The 17141-nt window shown below is 35.7% G+C and overlaps 1 protein-coding gene across 1 annotated transcript in view; it reads right to left on the reverse strand.

Annotated features, from left to right (window-relative positions):
- Positions 1-17141, reverse strand: part of Cnbd1 (cyclic nucleotide binding domain containing 1) — a 376362-nt gene that overhangs the window by 46278 nt on the left and 312943 nt on the right. The window contains exon 11 of the mRNA XM_052716755.1: positions 1523-1590. Within this exon, the coding sequence (XP_052572715.1) occupies positions 1523-1590 (68 nt within the window). The remainder of the gene's footprint in view (positions 1-1522; positions 1591-17141) is intronic.

Here is a 17141-nt window from a genome sequence, read left to right on the forward strand (position 1 = left end):
ATCCCCCCTCTCTTGTACATTTGCCTCTTTCTATTCAGTCAGACAAAGCTGTACTTTCATTTTTGGAATATGCAGCTATCATTGGTAATAAGAGGTATCATCAAAGCTTGCAAAGTCTCATCTCATAATGTCACTCTTGAAGGAGGTGATGTCCCCATTAGCATCATAGCTTGTTATTGGGAAAATATGAAGAAGCAATATTCTCATCTTATCAGACTATATTGACATAACCCAATTAAATGTTTCACTTCAATTTTCAAATCCCAGAGAAATTCTCAAAATGTAATGCAAATTTTACTTCCTTGAAGGGAAAAGCAAAGAAACTTACTTTTCCATCCAAGTTTGGTTTTGAAAGGGTTTAGCACATGTCTAGGTCCAACTATAATGAAACACCTAAAGTATCAGAGAGTATCATACAAATTTCACTAAAACTTCATTTGGGAGAGAGAAAGGGAGGCTGGCACTTGGCACCACACTCTGAATAAGCCAAGATTTAAAAAGTCACTTTAGGTCTTGCTAATCCTCAAAGACTTTGGAGAGCTAAGCCATCAAAACCATTTGCCCCTTCCTATGATTTCTCTACCATTTCCTTACATCACATTTATGTAACATAATATTTGCCACAAAATACATATAGTAGCTCCATGCATGTTGCCTTAGGGATTTGGGTTCTGGTTTCTTTTCAAGAGGATCAACGTTAGTGCAAACAGGCTCCTCTAGGTCCCTCTGGACTGCTACTGACTCCATATTCTCCATATGTTTCAGAACACCACATGAGACAGTCAATATTCTGATATGAACTATGCCTCTATGCCTTTTATAAGCACATTAAAAATACAATTTTATACAGAATGACAAAGGTTTTATAAATACACACATACACATATATGTGTGTGTGTGTGTATAAATGAGTATATGTATGTATGTTGCAGCCATAATGTTATTCACATGAAATATGCCAATTAAAGTTAAAATGCCAAAAAAAAAAAATCAACTACATCTTTGAAGTATCTGTTTAAAAGTTTGTAATCTGGGGCTGGAGATGGCTTAGTGGGTAAGAACACTGAGTGCTCTCCCAGATGACCAGGGTTCAATTCCCAGCCCCCACATGGCAGCTCACAACTGTGACTCTGGTTCCAGGGGATCTGACACCCTCACATAGACATGCATGCAAAATACCAGTGAACATGAAATATAAATAAAATTTTTAAAAAGTTTATAATCTTTCTTGAAAATATAAAAAAAACTTTCAAGAAAGACTACCTACAAACAGTGTTATTAACATAGTTCATAATAGATTTGCAGCCCAAATACACATGCTATAAAATGTTACCACAGTAAAAGCCAGACATAGAAGTGGATGAATCACTACATTTTTTTAAGTTTCCAATCATGCTAAATAATTTGCCACATTTTAATCACTTCAGGGGGAAGGTACAAGGCATTAGAACATCATAAATATTTATCAACTTCTAGTTTCTGCAACTAATGATATTTGCTATAGTATGAACATTTTTCTTACTTCTGTCAGATGGCCAAAAGTTGGTTTTGCTGTTTGAATCATAAGTTCCTTGGTCACTGGGTCCAATGCTGTAGAAGAATTAGATAAATAATAATTACATTATTAAAAATAATTTTAAAAAATAATGAAAAGTCAACTTATTCATCATTTATTAATAAATGAAAATAGACATAATTTGATTTTCTTTAACAATAAAATTGATTTATTGATTCATCCCAAATCACATTCAAGAAAACCACATCATCCTGTAGAACTGAAGCATAATGATTCAGTCTAATTGTCATAGTACACACATTCATGATCAAAAATTAGTATCATTTCTGACCTACTCTTCCACAACAGAGAATTAAATACAATTTGGGATTTTTTTTAAGTATTCCATGCTCCTACGATATGGACAGGTGAACCAAATTAAGAGGAGTCATACAATTTATCTTTCAAATGTGTGGTATTAGGAGAGCAAAAAGAAGTTATTTATAATTGAACGTGTTGCACATGGAAGTTAAAAGAGAGTATGCTTGTAGACATTTGAGAATGTCTAGATTGTAGAACATAAAAGCACTCCAGGATGGCCAACTACCCTCTATGGTTCAGACTTAACACAACCCATGTGGAAGGTATCAAAAAACAAATGTATTCTGAGTCAGTCCCAGGACTGTAACCTGATAAAGCTGACTGTCAATGTTTTTAAAGATAGCGGAGGTCTGTTCTGAAGACAGAAGAGAGTAAAGCCTAAACTCCAAGTAAATAGAGAAAAGGGGGGCAACACCCTCATTTGTAAGCCCAAGCTGAGCATGGCAGATAACATTGATAACTTGACTACTCACGGAGACCAAGGCAAGAGGATTTTATGAGTTCAAGGCAGACTGAGTCATACAGTGAGCTGCTAGACAGCCTGGGAGACAGAGTAAGAATTTGTCTCAAAAGAAAATAAACAAAGAAGCAAGCAAGAGTGATTAGAAGCAGGCAAGCGCAATGGGAGAGGGGGATCGGAATACCCCAAACACAGCTTCCCCTGGCCAACTCCCTGGTAAGCCACTCCAGAAACAGAAGGTAGGCAGGAAAGGGGCAGTACTCCCCCTAAAGCCTCAAAACCAGTGGCTGCGCTGGAGAGGAATCACGTTATGGTTTACAGAGCACAGGCAGGCTCTTCATAGAGGGAAAACCTATTTTTAGACTAGTGTTGTTTTTGTTTGTTTGTTTGTTTGGGGAGGGGGCTTCTTTTTTCTTAATTTTTCTTTATTCTTCTCTCATACAATACATACCCTACGCAGTCTCTTCTCTCTCCACTCCTCCCAGCCTGTTCCACATACTTTTTCTCTTCCCAGATTCCCCTTCAATAACTCCAAAGAAAAGAGCAAGTCTCTTAGGGACATTAACCCAACAGGGCACAGGAAGCTATGATAAGACCAGGCACAAACCAGCTCATCAAGGCTGGGTTAGCTGCTATATGGGATCCCTGAGTGTGCAAATGAGTGAGTCTGGTTCTTAGTTCTTCTCTTGGGCTCTTTTCCTTCTCTTTGTTTGTCTTTTCCAACTCTGATGTATTAGTTTTTGTTTAATCTTATTATAGTTTTTTATTTACTAATATCTCTTAGAAGCCTGTTTGTTTTCTAATGAGAGACAGAAAGGGAATGGATCTGGGTGGGGAGGGAGGAAGGGAGGAACTGGGAAGAGTAGAGGGAAGAAAAACCATAATCAGGGTATAATCTGTGCGGAAAAAAAATATTTTCAATAACAGGAAAAATAATAGCAATTTAAAAAGAATCACTGAATAAATATTTAAAAAATACGTCTGAACTATCACAGGGTCTGGGAACAGGTTCAGGAGCCTCAGTTTGGCCAGCTATTGCCCAGAGATAAGGAAAAGGTTAGGGAGGCAGTTGCAAATAGCAGGAATGCTAGACACTGGCAAGACAACAAGGCTTGGTTCAGGCAGGTATTACAAACATAAGGTCACCCACCATTGTTGACCAGATCCAGAGAAAACAACCAAATTAATCCTGAAATTTAATAAATCTTTTTTCTTTCATTTTAAATCCTTTAAACTTAGATAGCTCCTTCTATTCTTTCTGTTTTACTTGCCACTTGAACTGCTCTTGCTTCTCCACCTTACCCGGCACCATTCCTTTGTCTCATCATTGATACAATAATTCCACATTTGCCTTAGAGAGTTCTTATTTTTATTTGGGACAGGGTCTCACTATGTAGCCCCGGCTAGCTTGAGACTAACTATGTAGACCAGGATGGACTCAAGCTCACTGACTTCTGCCTGCCTCTGTAGGAATTAGAGATATGCAATATCATGCCCATTTTCTACAGAATTTTTCATTCCATCACATAGTTTGGTATTTTTGATATTTGCTTTATGTTCATTAGTAACACAGTGGCTTCTAATCGAATGTAAGCATATTTCTATATGTTGTATGAGTTTCCTACTGTTGCTGCTATAGCAAACTTCTCTCTGAGTGGCACTGAGTAAATAGTCTATGCAATGAGAAGATCCCCACCAAAAACCAGAAGAGATGACCAAACCAGTAGATATAAAAATCTTAACACAGAAACCAAGACATGTAAAAAAAATGAAGCAATATAACTTTACCAAAAAATCATAGCTCAACTATTGAAGTCAAATATGCCCTCAGAGATCAAATTCCAGAAGATTGCAAAGGCTTACTGATAAAAATGATCAATGTATTTCAAAATGGGTAGAAGTAAGAATCTGAATTTAATTTAGGGCCTATGGAAGAAAGTCAAAACCATGAAGGAAGAAATCATCAATATAAATGAAAAAAAGCAATATGGATAAAAAAGTCAGCAACTTAGAAAAATTCATAAAAATAGTGATACTTAGAAAAACATTTAAAAGTTCTAAAACCAATGAATTCAATTAAATTAGAAAACCACAATGGGCAGAATCATGAATTTTTCAAACAGAAGGAAGAAATTAAGGGATTGAGGACAGGGTTGATGAATATTGCATTCAAATAACAATACAGAATAAAGTGAACGTGGACACATACAGTCAATAACTCAGAGCTGCAACTAAGAGATAAAGCTGAGAATCTAAGTAAAGAAGGAGCTGACATAAAAAGAATCTCCACAATTAATTTCTGAAGAATAGTCTCCATTCTAGGGAAATTGAGATTCACATATAAGATAAACTTAGAACACTAATTAGACATGACCAAAAAAAGAATCTCCCCTCATGGCACAGTATACTAAAGATCTCAAAATATAAAGAAAAGATGTAATATTAAAAGCTATAAAATTCTATGAATGTGAAAAGGGCAATTTTAGAAATCAGATCATCATACCTGATCTCAAATTATATTATGGAGCCACAATGACAAAAGACAGTCTAGAACTGACATAAGAAAGAGACATGTAGACCACTGGAATACAATAAAGGACCCATAAATCTGCACAGCCATAGTCATCTAATTTTTGAAAGACATTCAAAAGCATGTATGGGAGAAAAGACCTTCTTCAACAAATGCTGTTGAGAATACTGAATTTTCACATATAGAAAAATTGAAAAATACACCCATATCTTTCTACACAAAAATCAAGTAAAATGGATCAAAGACTTTGCTATTAGGCTCCTAACTTTGAAACTGCTACAAGAAAACATAAGGAAAACACGTCAAGATCCAGATATAGGTAGGGAGATTCTAAAAGGGACCCCAGTAACATGAAATCATCCAAGGAATTGACATATGAGATTCTATATAATTAAACTCCTTCTGTACAACAAAGAATATAGTCACTAAGGTCAAAAGATAGCCTACAGAAAGGGAAAAATTCTATGAACTACATCTAAGATATTAAATTAGTATTTAGAAAGCAAATAATTATAAAGACAAAACAACAATAAAAAAGAGCAAATCATCCAAATAGTAAATGTGCTAATGAACAGACAGTTCTCAAAAAGTATAAATGGTTGATAGTTTATTGAAAAAGTTTTCTACATCCTTGGATATCAGAAAATATAAATTCACACTGCTTTCCCATCCCAGTCAATATACCTATCATTAAGAAAAGAACGAATAAACAAATGTTTGTGGCAATGTAGTGAGAGATTAATTCTTACACACTGCTGGTTAAGTCACTATGGAAATTAGCATGAAAGTTTTGTAACAACAAAAAAAAATGTTAGAACTGCTATACCACCCAGATATACCACTATTTTTCATGTATATATTTGTTATGTACATGAAGTGTATATATATATTTATATAAACATATATCTGTATATGTATATATATATGTGTGTGTATTGATGTATACTTCACAATAACTAAGTGCTAAGTTTAAAACCAGGGACAAATGGCTGAGGTGCCTATTTAACATATTAAAGTGGACCTGGCCTCCAGGTTCTTCCAGCATCCCTTAGTCCATACCTGTTACAAGGTAAGGCTGGCATACCCTGCCCTCTCCCTTGAACTCTCTATCCCAGAGGATGGGCTGCCCTTCTCCCAGAGCCCTATATAATCCAGACATCTTGATTACCTCCCTTTTTTGTACTTTTGACCTCCTGGCTGCTGCATTTGACTTCTTCCTCTCCCCTCTTCTTCCCCCTCTCCCCACACGGCCCAGCTAAGTCTGGTCATGTCCACTCCAGACTCTCCCATATGTGCCTACCTCTACCTACACTACTCTTCCTTTTATCTACATTAAACTTTCTCCTCCACCACCTAGGAGCAGTCATGTCCTTTCCTTTCCTTTCTTTCTTTTCCTTTCCTTTTCTTTTTATTTCTATTTTAAATTCACTAGGGAGTTGAATAAATCTAGATGCCCATCAACAGATTACATGATAAAGAAAATGAGGTACATACACACAATGGAACATTATATTTAGCCATAAAAATTAAAGTCATGACATTTTCAGTAAAAATGAATAGAATTTAAAATCATTCTGTCAATCAAGCTCAATTGGTAAAATGTTTGCATTGCAAACACTAAGACTTGAGTTCAATCCCCAGAATAACTTTAAAATAACAAGTTATGGTAACATGCTTATAAACTCAGAATGAGAGTGTGGAGACAGAAAGATCCTTGACCAGTCAGATTAACTTATTTGATGAGTTCAAGAGAAATGTGAAGTTTTTGTCTCAAAAGATAAGGTAGAAAGCACCAAGAATTGATGGCCAAAATTATCCTCTGGCCTCCATATTCATATGTACATTCTGTATCAGAATTCACATATATCCATGTAGCTATACAACATATGAGCACAAATGTGCATGCACACACACACACACACACACACACACACACACACACACACACACTTTCACAAAAGTGTAATATTCAGAAAGACAATTATTGCATCTTTTCTCTCATATGTGGAATTTAAATTTTAACTCATACATGCTATATGTCTATATATTTGTGTGCATGTTTTTGTCTGGGCTTATAGGTTTACCTTCATACACAAATGATCACCACACAAGTGAATGCACACATATAAACATACAGAATAAAGACAGATTACAGAAAAACAATCACTGTATCTTTGCTCCCATACATGGAACCTAGATTTGAAATCATGTGTGTGTACATATATATATATGCATATGTATATATGCATATTTATGACTGTATGTATATATAGGTATACATATAAATTTATATACATGTGCTTATGTTGCACACAGGTCATGAAACTACAAAGGGAAACACGAGCTTAAGTTTCGTAAGCTTTTAACAAAACGTATGTGATGTGAGAGCAAAATTTACAATTATAGGAGGAAGTGAAAACAGCCAGAGTGGTATTTGTGGTTGGACAAGTGTCCATAGTGGGAAGGGTATGTATCAGTACAAGTTATTATGATGTATTATGAAAATGTGAAAATGAAACATATTATTTGTATGCCTATTAAGAAATTTTATTTAAAATTAAAGATTAAGGGCTATATAAATATTCTGATATATCAATCAATAAACAAAAAGAAACCAGAGTTATTACAGGCATCTTTGAATACTTTTTTCTTACATTACACCTTTAATAATCTCATTTAATTAACTCTTTCATCTTGAACAAAAATATTCTAAGTAATATGTGAATACAAATATGGAATAAAATTAAGAACCTGTAATAAATTCACAAACCATTCAATTATTGGATAAGCTCTTTTTATCCCTTTTCTCTCTAGGTTTAAACTATATCCATATCTTCTTTCCTTTAATATTCAACAGATGATGAATTCACTGCTCAGGAAGCAGAAAGTAAGCAGGAAGTGGGGTTGGGCTATAAAGCCTCTAGGCACCCTCCAAGTGACTCACTTTTTTTAGTGAAGCTCTACAACCTTCAAATCATTGCCAACTGCTGGGAACCAAGTATTCACACAGGAGCCTAATAGGGACACATAAGGTTGTAATGTTCCTGCCAGACAACTGCAATCAGGAGCCATTGAAGACAAGTGAAGTAAAAGTATTCAACAACAAAAAAATAAAGTTACAGACTCTTAGAGAATGGCCTAACGGATTGAGTATAAAACACCAACAGCTATGACTGCTAGCTCTCTGCATTGGGAGATCTGATCCCTGTAGGTCTGCCAACATTTTCCCCCTATCATCCCCTGATCACCCTCTTTCTTCCTGTCTTCTGTACCATTTAATATGGCAGTCCTAAGTATGAGCTTATACAATGTTGTAATTCATGAAATTATCAGTAGCCCCCTTATTTGGAATGATGTTGGGTTTGTCCATACCAATAAAACTGTTTATATTAGAAAAAAGGCATAGACCTAGACCAATTAGATCTCTGAATGAACTCTATGGGGTCTTTAAGGTGCAGAAGTTGTTTTGTTTTTGTTTTGTTTTGTTTTGAAATAAGAAGTAAATGGAGATAATTCAGATTTTATCCTGAGTGTTAAATCACTAAATGCCATCCTACAGGATTCTTGTCACTTCATGTGATATCACAGGATTGTGGTGATTTTTTATTTGTGCTGAAATGTGGTGATATTTTATTTGTGCGTTAATAAAATAAGGCTTGCCTGGAGATCAGAGGAAAGCCAGCCACTATAGTAAACACAAAAGTCAGGCACCACATGCCCTTAATCCCTTAGCAGGCAGGTCTCTTTGTGTTCAAGGCCACACTAGGGAACAGAGCCAAGTTTGGGGACACATGCCTTTAATCCCAGTACCAAACATAGAGACCTAGAGGTGCTGTGGGATGGTCTGTATGTCAAATGTGTTGCTGATTGGTCAATAAATAAATCACTGATTGGCCCGTGGCCAGGCAGGAAGTATAGGCGGGACAAGGAGGAGAATAAAGCTGGGAAGTGGAAGGCTGAGTCAGAGAGACACTGCCAGCCTCCATGATGACAAACAGCATGTAAAGATGCCGGTAAGCCACGAGCCATGTGGCAAGGTATAGATTAATGGAAATGGATTAATTTAAGCTGTAAGAACAGTTAGCTAGAAGCCTGCCACGGCCATACAGTTTGTAACCAAAATAAGTCTCTGTGTTTACTTGGTTCGGGTCTGACGGCTGTGGGACTGGCGGGTGATAGAGATTTGTCCTGACTGTGGGCCAGGCAGGAAAACTCTAGCTACATAGAGGTCTGTACAGACAGACAGAAAGTGACAGAGTTGTGTAGGAAGAGGAAGTGAGGTAGCTGGGCTAAGAGAGCCAATGAGAGGGCAGAACAGCAAGGTAATAAAGGCATTGGTAGACAGGAAGTAACTCGCATTTGGAAGCTGCAGAGTTAGTGAGGTAAGATTGGCTGGTGGCTTTTCCTATTTTCCTGATTTAAGGCTTTCATCCCTATATTTGGCTCTGTTTTATTTAACAAGACCATTTAGAAATTCGTCTACACAGTATTTCTAAACTTTATCAATTATTTTATTATACACTGTACTTAATCTTGCCACAATTTGACAAATGATAACTTGGCCTCTCAGGAAAACCAAGCAATTAACATTGCCAGGATTTTAGTCAGGGAATGTCAACCTATGAAATAGATTAGTTAAAATAGATATTCAGTATAATTAAGATACTGCTTCTGCTATTGTTAACATAAGACAATTAGAGTTATACAAAGTTTGTCTTGGCTTTGTGGTTTAATTTCTAAACAGAAATATCATCTCTCATCATAAAGGCTACCAATATTATACTCATTATTTCTTATAGGCCAACTTTCCAATATCTATATCATACTGTTGCATTTAATAACTTAAAAAATAAAATAAATATCAGGAAAATGTCTCCAAATTAAGATAAGAATTCCATTTATAGAATGACCAGATTAACATAACATTTAAATATTCCAAATATTCAGATTTCATTTGATTCTAGCAGGACTCATTGCAAAGACAGAAGTCAGAGTGCTAAGAACAAATTTCTGTGCTTCACTGGAACTTGGCAAGTGGGATTTTCGCTCCTTTCTAACATTTAACAGGCAGAGATGGGTGCAGAAACACCAGGTGATTCCATTTCAGTAATTATGGTAGTCATGAAAGAATTATTGCTTCCTCTCCTTTGTAGTCTCAGAAAGTCCTGAGGAGGAACAGCTGGAAAAGTGATGTCAGATTGATCTGCAAGCTGTAATTCAAAGAGTCCTGCTGTTAGCCGATTTCCCCAATGAAGAATGCCCTCAAGAGTTGACAGATTTTCATGATCGTGTGTATGTGGAGCTCTAAAGCTCACTGACTGTGAAAGAAATGGCCTCTAAGTTCAGTCTACAAAAAAGGTAACAGTTTTCTGGGAAGAGATATGTGACAGTTCTCTTTCATTCTAAAGCTGCAATGAAATGTATAAATATTTGGTTGTTAAAATAATCTTACATTTCTGGAACAAAGTTAATAAACTATAGACTATATAACACAACAGACACACACAAAATGCACATACACACACATACACACAGTATGCCAGCTGCAGCATGCTAGTGTGGTGCTACATTCATGCATATGTGACTGGTTTTAAGATTGGCCAATAATTTTTCTCTTTCTGTCTTGGCACATAAGAATGGAAGAGGTACAATGAATATAGTTTATAGCAAGGAAACTGTTAGCATCTATTCTATATAAGGGTTTATGCAGAATTCATTTATGCCTATCTTAAATTGTTTTTAAAACTCATGAGGTAAAACAGGGAGTACAGTAGAAGTATTTAAGTTATATATTCAGTTGTTTTAATAAGCTATTATTCATGGTTTTATTTCATTTGTGATTTTTCTATAAATTTGTTCATTTCATAGAAATGTTTAAATTTATTGGTATGGATAATTATAACAGTCTGTTTTGGTTTCTAAAAGCCACCATCTGTATGCTTATATCTTTTTCACATAAGAAACAAACCATTTCTCTTTTCCTATATAAACTTCCTTTAGAGTCACATCAACATTTTCTTTTCAATTACCTTGTGATTTTGATAGCAATTTCTGCTGTTGGGTTGAATTCATATTTTAAATTATGTTTTGCTATTTTTGCTATTATTTTATACATTGCAACTCATTTCTTTTTATCCTCCTTTTATAGAAAATAGATTATTTTGTTAAGTAATATATCCTGATTACAGTTCCCCCTCCCTCTATCTCTCCCAGTTCCACTCCTTCCCTCTGAACCAGATCCACTTTTCCTTTCTCTCATTAGAAAAGGACAGGCTTTAAAGAGATAACAACCAAACGTGACAAATGACATATCATAAGATAAAACAAAAATCATCACACGGAAATTGGACAAGGCAAACCAACAAAAGGAAAAGAGCCAAAGAGAAGATATAAGAATCAGAGACCCACTCATTCACACACTCAGGAGTCCCATAAAAGTACCAAGCTGAAAACTATAGTGTGTATGCAAAGGACCTAGTACAGACCAGTATAGGCTCTGTGCTCACTGCTTCAGTTTCTGTGAGTTCCTATGAGCTTTACTCATTTGATTCAGAGGGACCTGTTCTCTTAGTGTCCCCCATCCCCTCTAGCTCTTACACTTTTTCTGCTGCCTCTCCATTGGGATTTCCTGAGCTCTGAGGGATGGGATTTGATGGAGACATCCTGTTTAGAGCTCTGTCTTCCAATATCTCTCTTTGCAACTCATTTCTAATATCCTGAAGCTGGTGATAATCCTATTGCATTCATCCCTTCCATTCTACCATTTCTACAGTTCTTTCTCTTTAAACATGATGCCATTTGTTACAATCAATGAGTTTTGATATACAATAAGTACATTCTATTAAGTAAATTCTTTACCATTTTTGTTATGATGTATCCTTAATCCATGGACCCTTCAGAATGATTTTTCTTAGTTTTTGTATAATTGGAGGTTTTTGTTGTTGTTATCTGTTTATTTCTGTATTAACTGAAGAACACTATTTATAACTACATCCTCTGAAGTATGATAAAATGTGATAAAGAAATAATACAGGTTCAACCTTATAACATTTTGTTCAACCTTACACATCACTATTGTGGTTTTTTTTTTGGCTTTTTTAGTCAGGATTCTTCTGTGCAGTCCTGACTGTCCTCTGTAGACCAGGCTGGCCTTAAACTCGTAGATATCTACCTGCCTCTGCCTCCCAAGTGCTGGGATTAAGGCATGTGTCACCACCATCCAGCTGACTTGATTTTTCATTTTGATATAACTTATGTTCCATAAAACTCATTCACTTAAAATATACTACTTGGTGGGGTTTAGCATATTCACAAAATTGAACAATCATCATGAGTCCCAGAACATTTGTATTCTTGAAGACAATGTATTAGCACTATCTGTCCATTTTCAGTGCTATCCAACTTAGTAAGCACTCACACATTTTTGTCTTTACAAATTTTAGTATCTTGTACATTTCATACTTAAAACAATTTGTAACTTTTGTATCTAATATTTTGGCATAATTTACAAGGTTTGTACACTAAGCTTATAGAATAAATCAGTACTTCATTATTTTTCATGGCTGAGTAGCTTATATTCTAGGTTGTATTGTATTTTCTTTATTCTTTCATCAGTGCATTGACATTTAGTTGTTCTCCATTTGGAGGTATTGTGTATAATGTGGCTTTGAATATGCAAAATGTTTGTGTAGACATATTATTTCAATTTGTTGTACATACATAGGAATGGAGTTGCAGAGTCCTGAGGAAACTCATGGTTTTCATTTTGAGGATTCCCTAATGTCTTTCCAAACACTTCCTCATTTTACATTATTACCAGTTGTGTTTAGAGTTTCTATACTATCCATGTGCTGGCTAACTTACTATAATCCCTACTTTTACATTTCTCTCTTGTAAAATGAAATGATATCACACTATGCTTTAGACTTGCATTTTTTAGTAGACATAGTTCAGCAGTTAACAGCACTGACTACTCTTCTAGTCTATCACAGTTCATTTCCAAGCACCCACAACTGCCCATAAATCCAGCTCTAAGGGATCCAGTTACTCTCTTCTGATCTCTGTGGGCATCTGCACAAACAGGGCACACACACACACACACACACACACACACACACACACACACACACACACACTAAAAGCTATCTTTATTTATTTGTTTTCAAAGTCTTTATTTTCATTCATGTATCTGTATGTACATGTGCACCTGTATGTGGATGTTCCCCAGCACCGAAGAAGGCTTCAGATTCTCTGGAGCTAAGTTTCAAGCAGCAGTGAGCTGTCCAATGTGGGTACTGGAAATTGAACACAAGTCCTCTGAAAGCACAATATGTACTCTTAACCCTTTAGCCATCTCTCCAGATCCATGACGTTAATATAAAACTTGGTAAAAGAAAGACAAATTTTCTTTAGTAAGAGTTGGCTTTATTGGTGAAAAATAACATATCTGTAGATACTAGGCCCACATAAGCTGTATAATTTAGGGGTGTTTCTTCTATTCTGTGAGTAGTATGCTTTAGTTTCTCTGTTTTGTTGCTTTTGTTGTTTTTTAAGGGTTCTTTGAAACATGAGAGGCAGAAGCACGTGGATTTCTGTTAGTTTGAGGTCAGTGGTGAGTTCAGAACAACCAGAGCTTTGTAACATGGCCCTGTCTCAAACAATAACAACAACAATAACAACAAAACAGTCAAACAAAAAGGAAACAAAATTTAAAATTTTATGACGTCAGTTGATATGTCCTTTGCTTATTTGTTCTCTGAGTTTTGTATCTAGAATCCATCTCCACAGTACAACATAAATGTCTATATCCATATTTCTCTCTAAGAGCTTTATAGATTTAATGGTGATGTTTAAATATCTGAAGTGATGACTTCAGACATTTAACTTAGATTTGATTATAATATAAAGAGAACAAACTCAAATTTAAACTTGGATATTTTCTAACCACTGATTAGTTAGTTTGTTTGTTTGCTTGTTTTAAATTGTCTCAATATTGTTGCTGAAGCTCAGTAGATGAAATCATACCTTATTATAAGGAAGCTGAGGCAGGAGAGTCACAGGCTCCCTAAGGCATGCCTAGGCTGTAAAGTGAGTTCAAGTTACTCTGAAAAACTTCATGAAACCCAGACTCAAAACATCAAAAGAAGACTGGTGGCATAACTAAGTGGAAAGGAGCTTGCCTAGCTAACACTCATGAAACCACAACTTAAATCTTCAGAGAAAGAGGGAGGAGAAGGTCAATAAATGTGTGAATGTGTCATTTGCTTTTGGCATCTCCATTAAATCCCAGTTTCTACTTGTTTTTAGTTGAGTACCACAGAATAAAGACTATTCTAATTATGCTCTGGGTTATAATGTCAGAAATGTGACCCTTCTTACTTTATCATATTTTAATATAGTTTTGACTGTTCTGGGTTCTTTATGTTTTCATATTGGTTTTAAGAACTTTTTTCAGTTTATACACACAAAGAAATGGAGACTTTGATAGAATTATGGCAAATCTTCAGTATGATCTATGCAGTATTGCTATCTCTTAACCCAAAGTTTTCAGTGTTTTTGTAGAGATACTGTTTATTTTCAGTGTGTAAGCCACTTCTTATATTTATTCTTAATATGTTCCATTTATTGTCATCAAAGACTATTTTTTCTTAATTTAAACTTTAGTTCCATCATAATTGACTTATAGAAATATATTTTATTTTCACACAACGTGGAATATGACCATTTATCAGCTCATTTATTAGCTCTCATGGTATTTCTTGGTAAATTCTTTGATATTTTCTACATAAATAATTGCCATCATAGCAAAATAATGTACTTCAATTCCAATATGTATGTGTGTGTGTGTGTGTGTGTGTGTGTGTGTGTGTGTGTGTGTGTAGTCTAATTTCCTAGGAAATTACATATATTATATTGAAATACTCTTTTCTAATGTTAATTCTTTTAGTATTCAGTCACATGCATCTTGCTGGTTGTTTCTTACAATATTTCATATTCATTCTGGCTCCCAGTTCTCAGATCTCCCTACTCACCCAACTTCATATTCTTTTTCTTAAACAAAATTAACTATTCTTGAGCATGTAGCCTGCCCTAAGGTATGGTTGATATATGGAGTGTCACTCTATTGAAGATAATTTTACCTCTCTAGGCAACAATCAATTGAAAATAGCTTCTTGGATAGGGTTGAACATTGTGTTTACTTTTCCTTCTCAGTGATGGGATTTTTGTCTGGTTTGAACTTGCACAGGCCTTATCTGGAATGTTGTAGTCTCTGTGGTTCATATTTGCATTACCCTTATTGTGTTTAGAAGACAATAGTTAGGGTCCTGGAGAAGTCCCACAAAAGACCATCATCCATGTATGCAATCAACAAGAGCATTTATTATCTCAAGAAAGATTCCAGCATGCTGAGGCTTACTATCCCACCAAAGGCAAAATGGTGATGCCTCTGAGAGGGATGTATGGGCTCCTTTTAAGCACAGGTAAGGAGAGTTCCTAGATGAGTTAGTTAGGTCATTTTAGGTACGATTGGCTTAAGCAAGGGGCAATCATAATAGTTTGTTCTATTTGACTAGGGCTCCCAAGGGCTGGTTAAGGCTACAGCTTTTCTATTTGGGGGCAAGCCTAGACAAATCCCAAGCTTTGTCCTTATTTGGTTATCATTTTGAGCTATTGTGGCTAAGGCTGGCTGGCCTAATAAAAACTGTCTGTGGGGGCTAGCTCTGGCCTCCTCATCCTTGTTGTTCGGAGTATTGGAGATTGATTATCCTTTGTTAGTGGCTCATTCTCAGAAACTATCCACTCAATTCTAAAAAGCAGGGACCAAGGCCTAGTTCTTAACTGAGTTATTAGAGCAGGCTGTCATGATATTTGCCTGGCCTTTCAACAATGTTTCCTTGTGGTCATCTACCACTTCTGGCTCTAACAATCTTTCTGCCTGTCTTCCACATAGATCCCTGAGCCTTGCAGGGAAAGGTATGATTCATATATCCCATTAAGGTCTGAGTGTCCCAGAGTCTCTTTCTCTGTTCATGTATTTCAGTTGTGAGTCTGTTTTAACTGCTATGTGGTACAAGTAGAAACTTCTCTGATGAAGTATCTTTGTTTGGTCAAATGGTATTTTAATGGATGATACTACACTGATAGTTGATATTATCAATGACACTAAATGCAGAAAGCAACATCTACCTCTGGGATAGCCTCTACCTTGATGGGGTCTGTAATTCTTTATAGATGGTGTACAATTTCATTTGCTAGCCATTTCTGAGAATATTTATGTTGTTCACAAAGATATTGATGTAAAATTTCTTCCTTTATGATCATCTTATGGTTTTAGTGATGACGGCATCAAGCAATGAGTCCTGACACACTCTTTTTCTATTATTTTTGATCAGTTTCTTATTTCTCCCAAATATCATTTGCATCCTTCAGTTTCATTAAAATTAAACAACTGCTTCCTTTTTTTCCTCCAAAAATCATCCTTAAGAAAAACACTTTGCAGTTAGTGGATATTATACAACACATATAAAAGCAGCTTCTAAAGTTTATCCTTTTATAGAACCAACAATATGTCCAAAATGATACGTGTGTAGAATTTAGGCCTTAAAGTTACAGCACTGCTCAGCTGCTCCAAGTAGTACAAGACTCAGTTTGTATCATGACTAGGGTTGTTTTCCAAAGCTGCGCCAGACCTAAATGGACAATGTTCTTACAGGAAAGCTTAAATGCTTCAAAACTGTCAGAAATTCACATAGGTTCCTTGTATTCCTGGATTGCTGAAAGTATTTAACTTTCAATGAACTGGAAAGGTCAATTTATATAATTTCTCTGTCTTCTCAATACTTTTCTTATGGAACCATGCTGGAGATTCTTTCTTTACTATTGGCAGGGTCAAGCTGCAATAGTCTGTTCTATCTCTGGCTAGACTTGTGAAATTCATTTTAGGATTTCTGTAGAATTCTGCCTTGTGTTCTTTGAAGCTACATTATTAAAAATACACAAATATAATTGTAAAATGAGATCTGACACCTGCACTGATCTTTAAGTATAGAGATATAAATTTAAAGTCCTGACTGATACAATGTCCATTTAGCAGAATAATAGTAGTAGGTTCATTCTAGGGACCTTGAAGGGGTTAAACTTTCCCACTCTTACAGATGAATTTGGGTTTCAGTTCTCTGATAAGTGCAAAACAAGTGTCTCTACCACAATGGGCCATTTATCCACAGTGCCTTTACATTCAGGGATGAGGCCTGAGCCAGCCTCACAATGTCTCA

Source organism: Peromyscus californicus, unplaced genomic scaffold (assembly GCF_007827085.1).
Source record: "Peromyscus californicus insignis strain IS unplaced genomic scaffold, ASM782708v3 Scaffold_5__1_contigs__length_169319896, whole genome shotgun sequence".
Classification (NCBI taxonomy): Eukaryota; Metazoa; Chordata; class Mammalia; order Rodentia; family Cricetidae; genus Peromyscus; species Peromyscus californicus.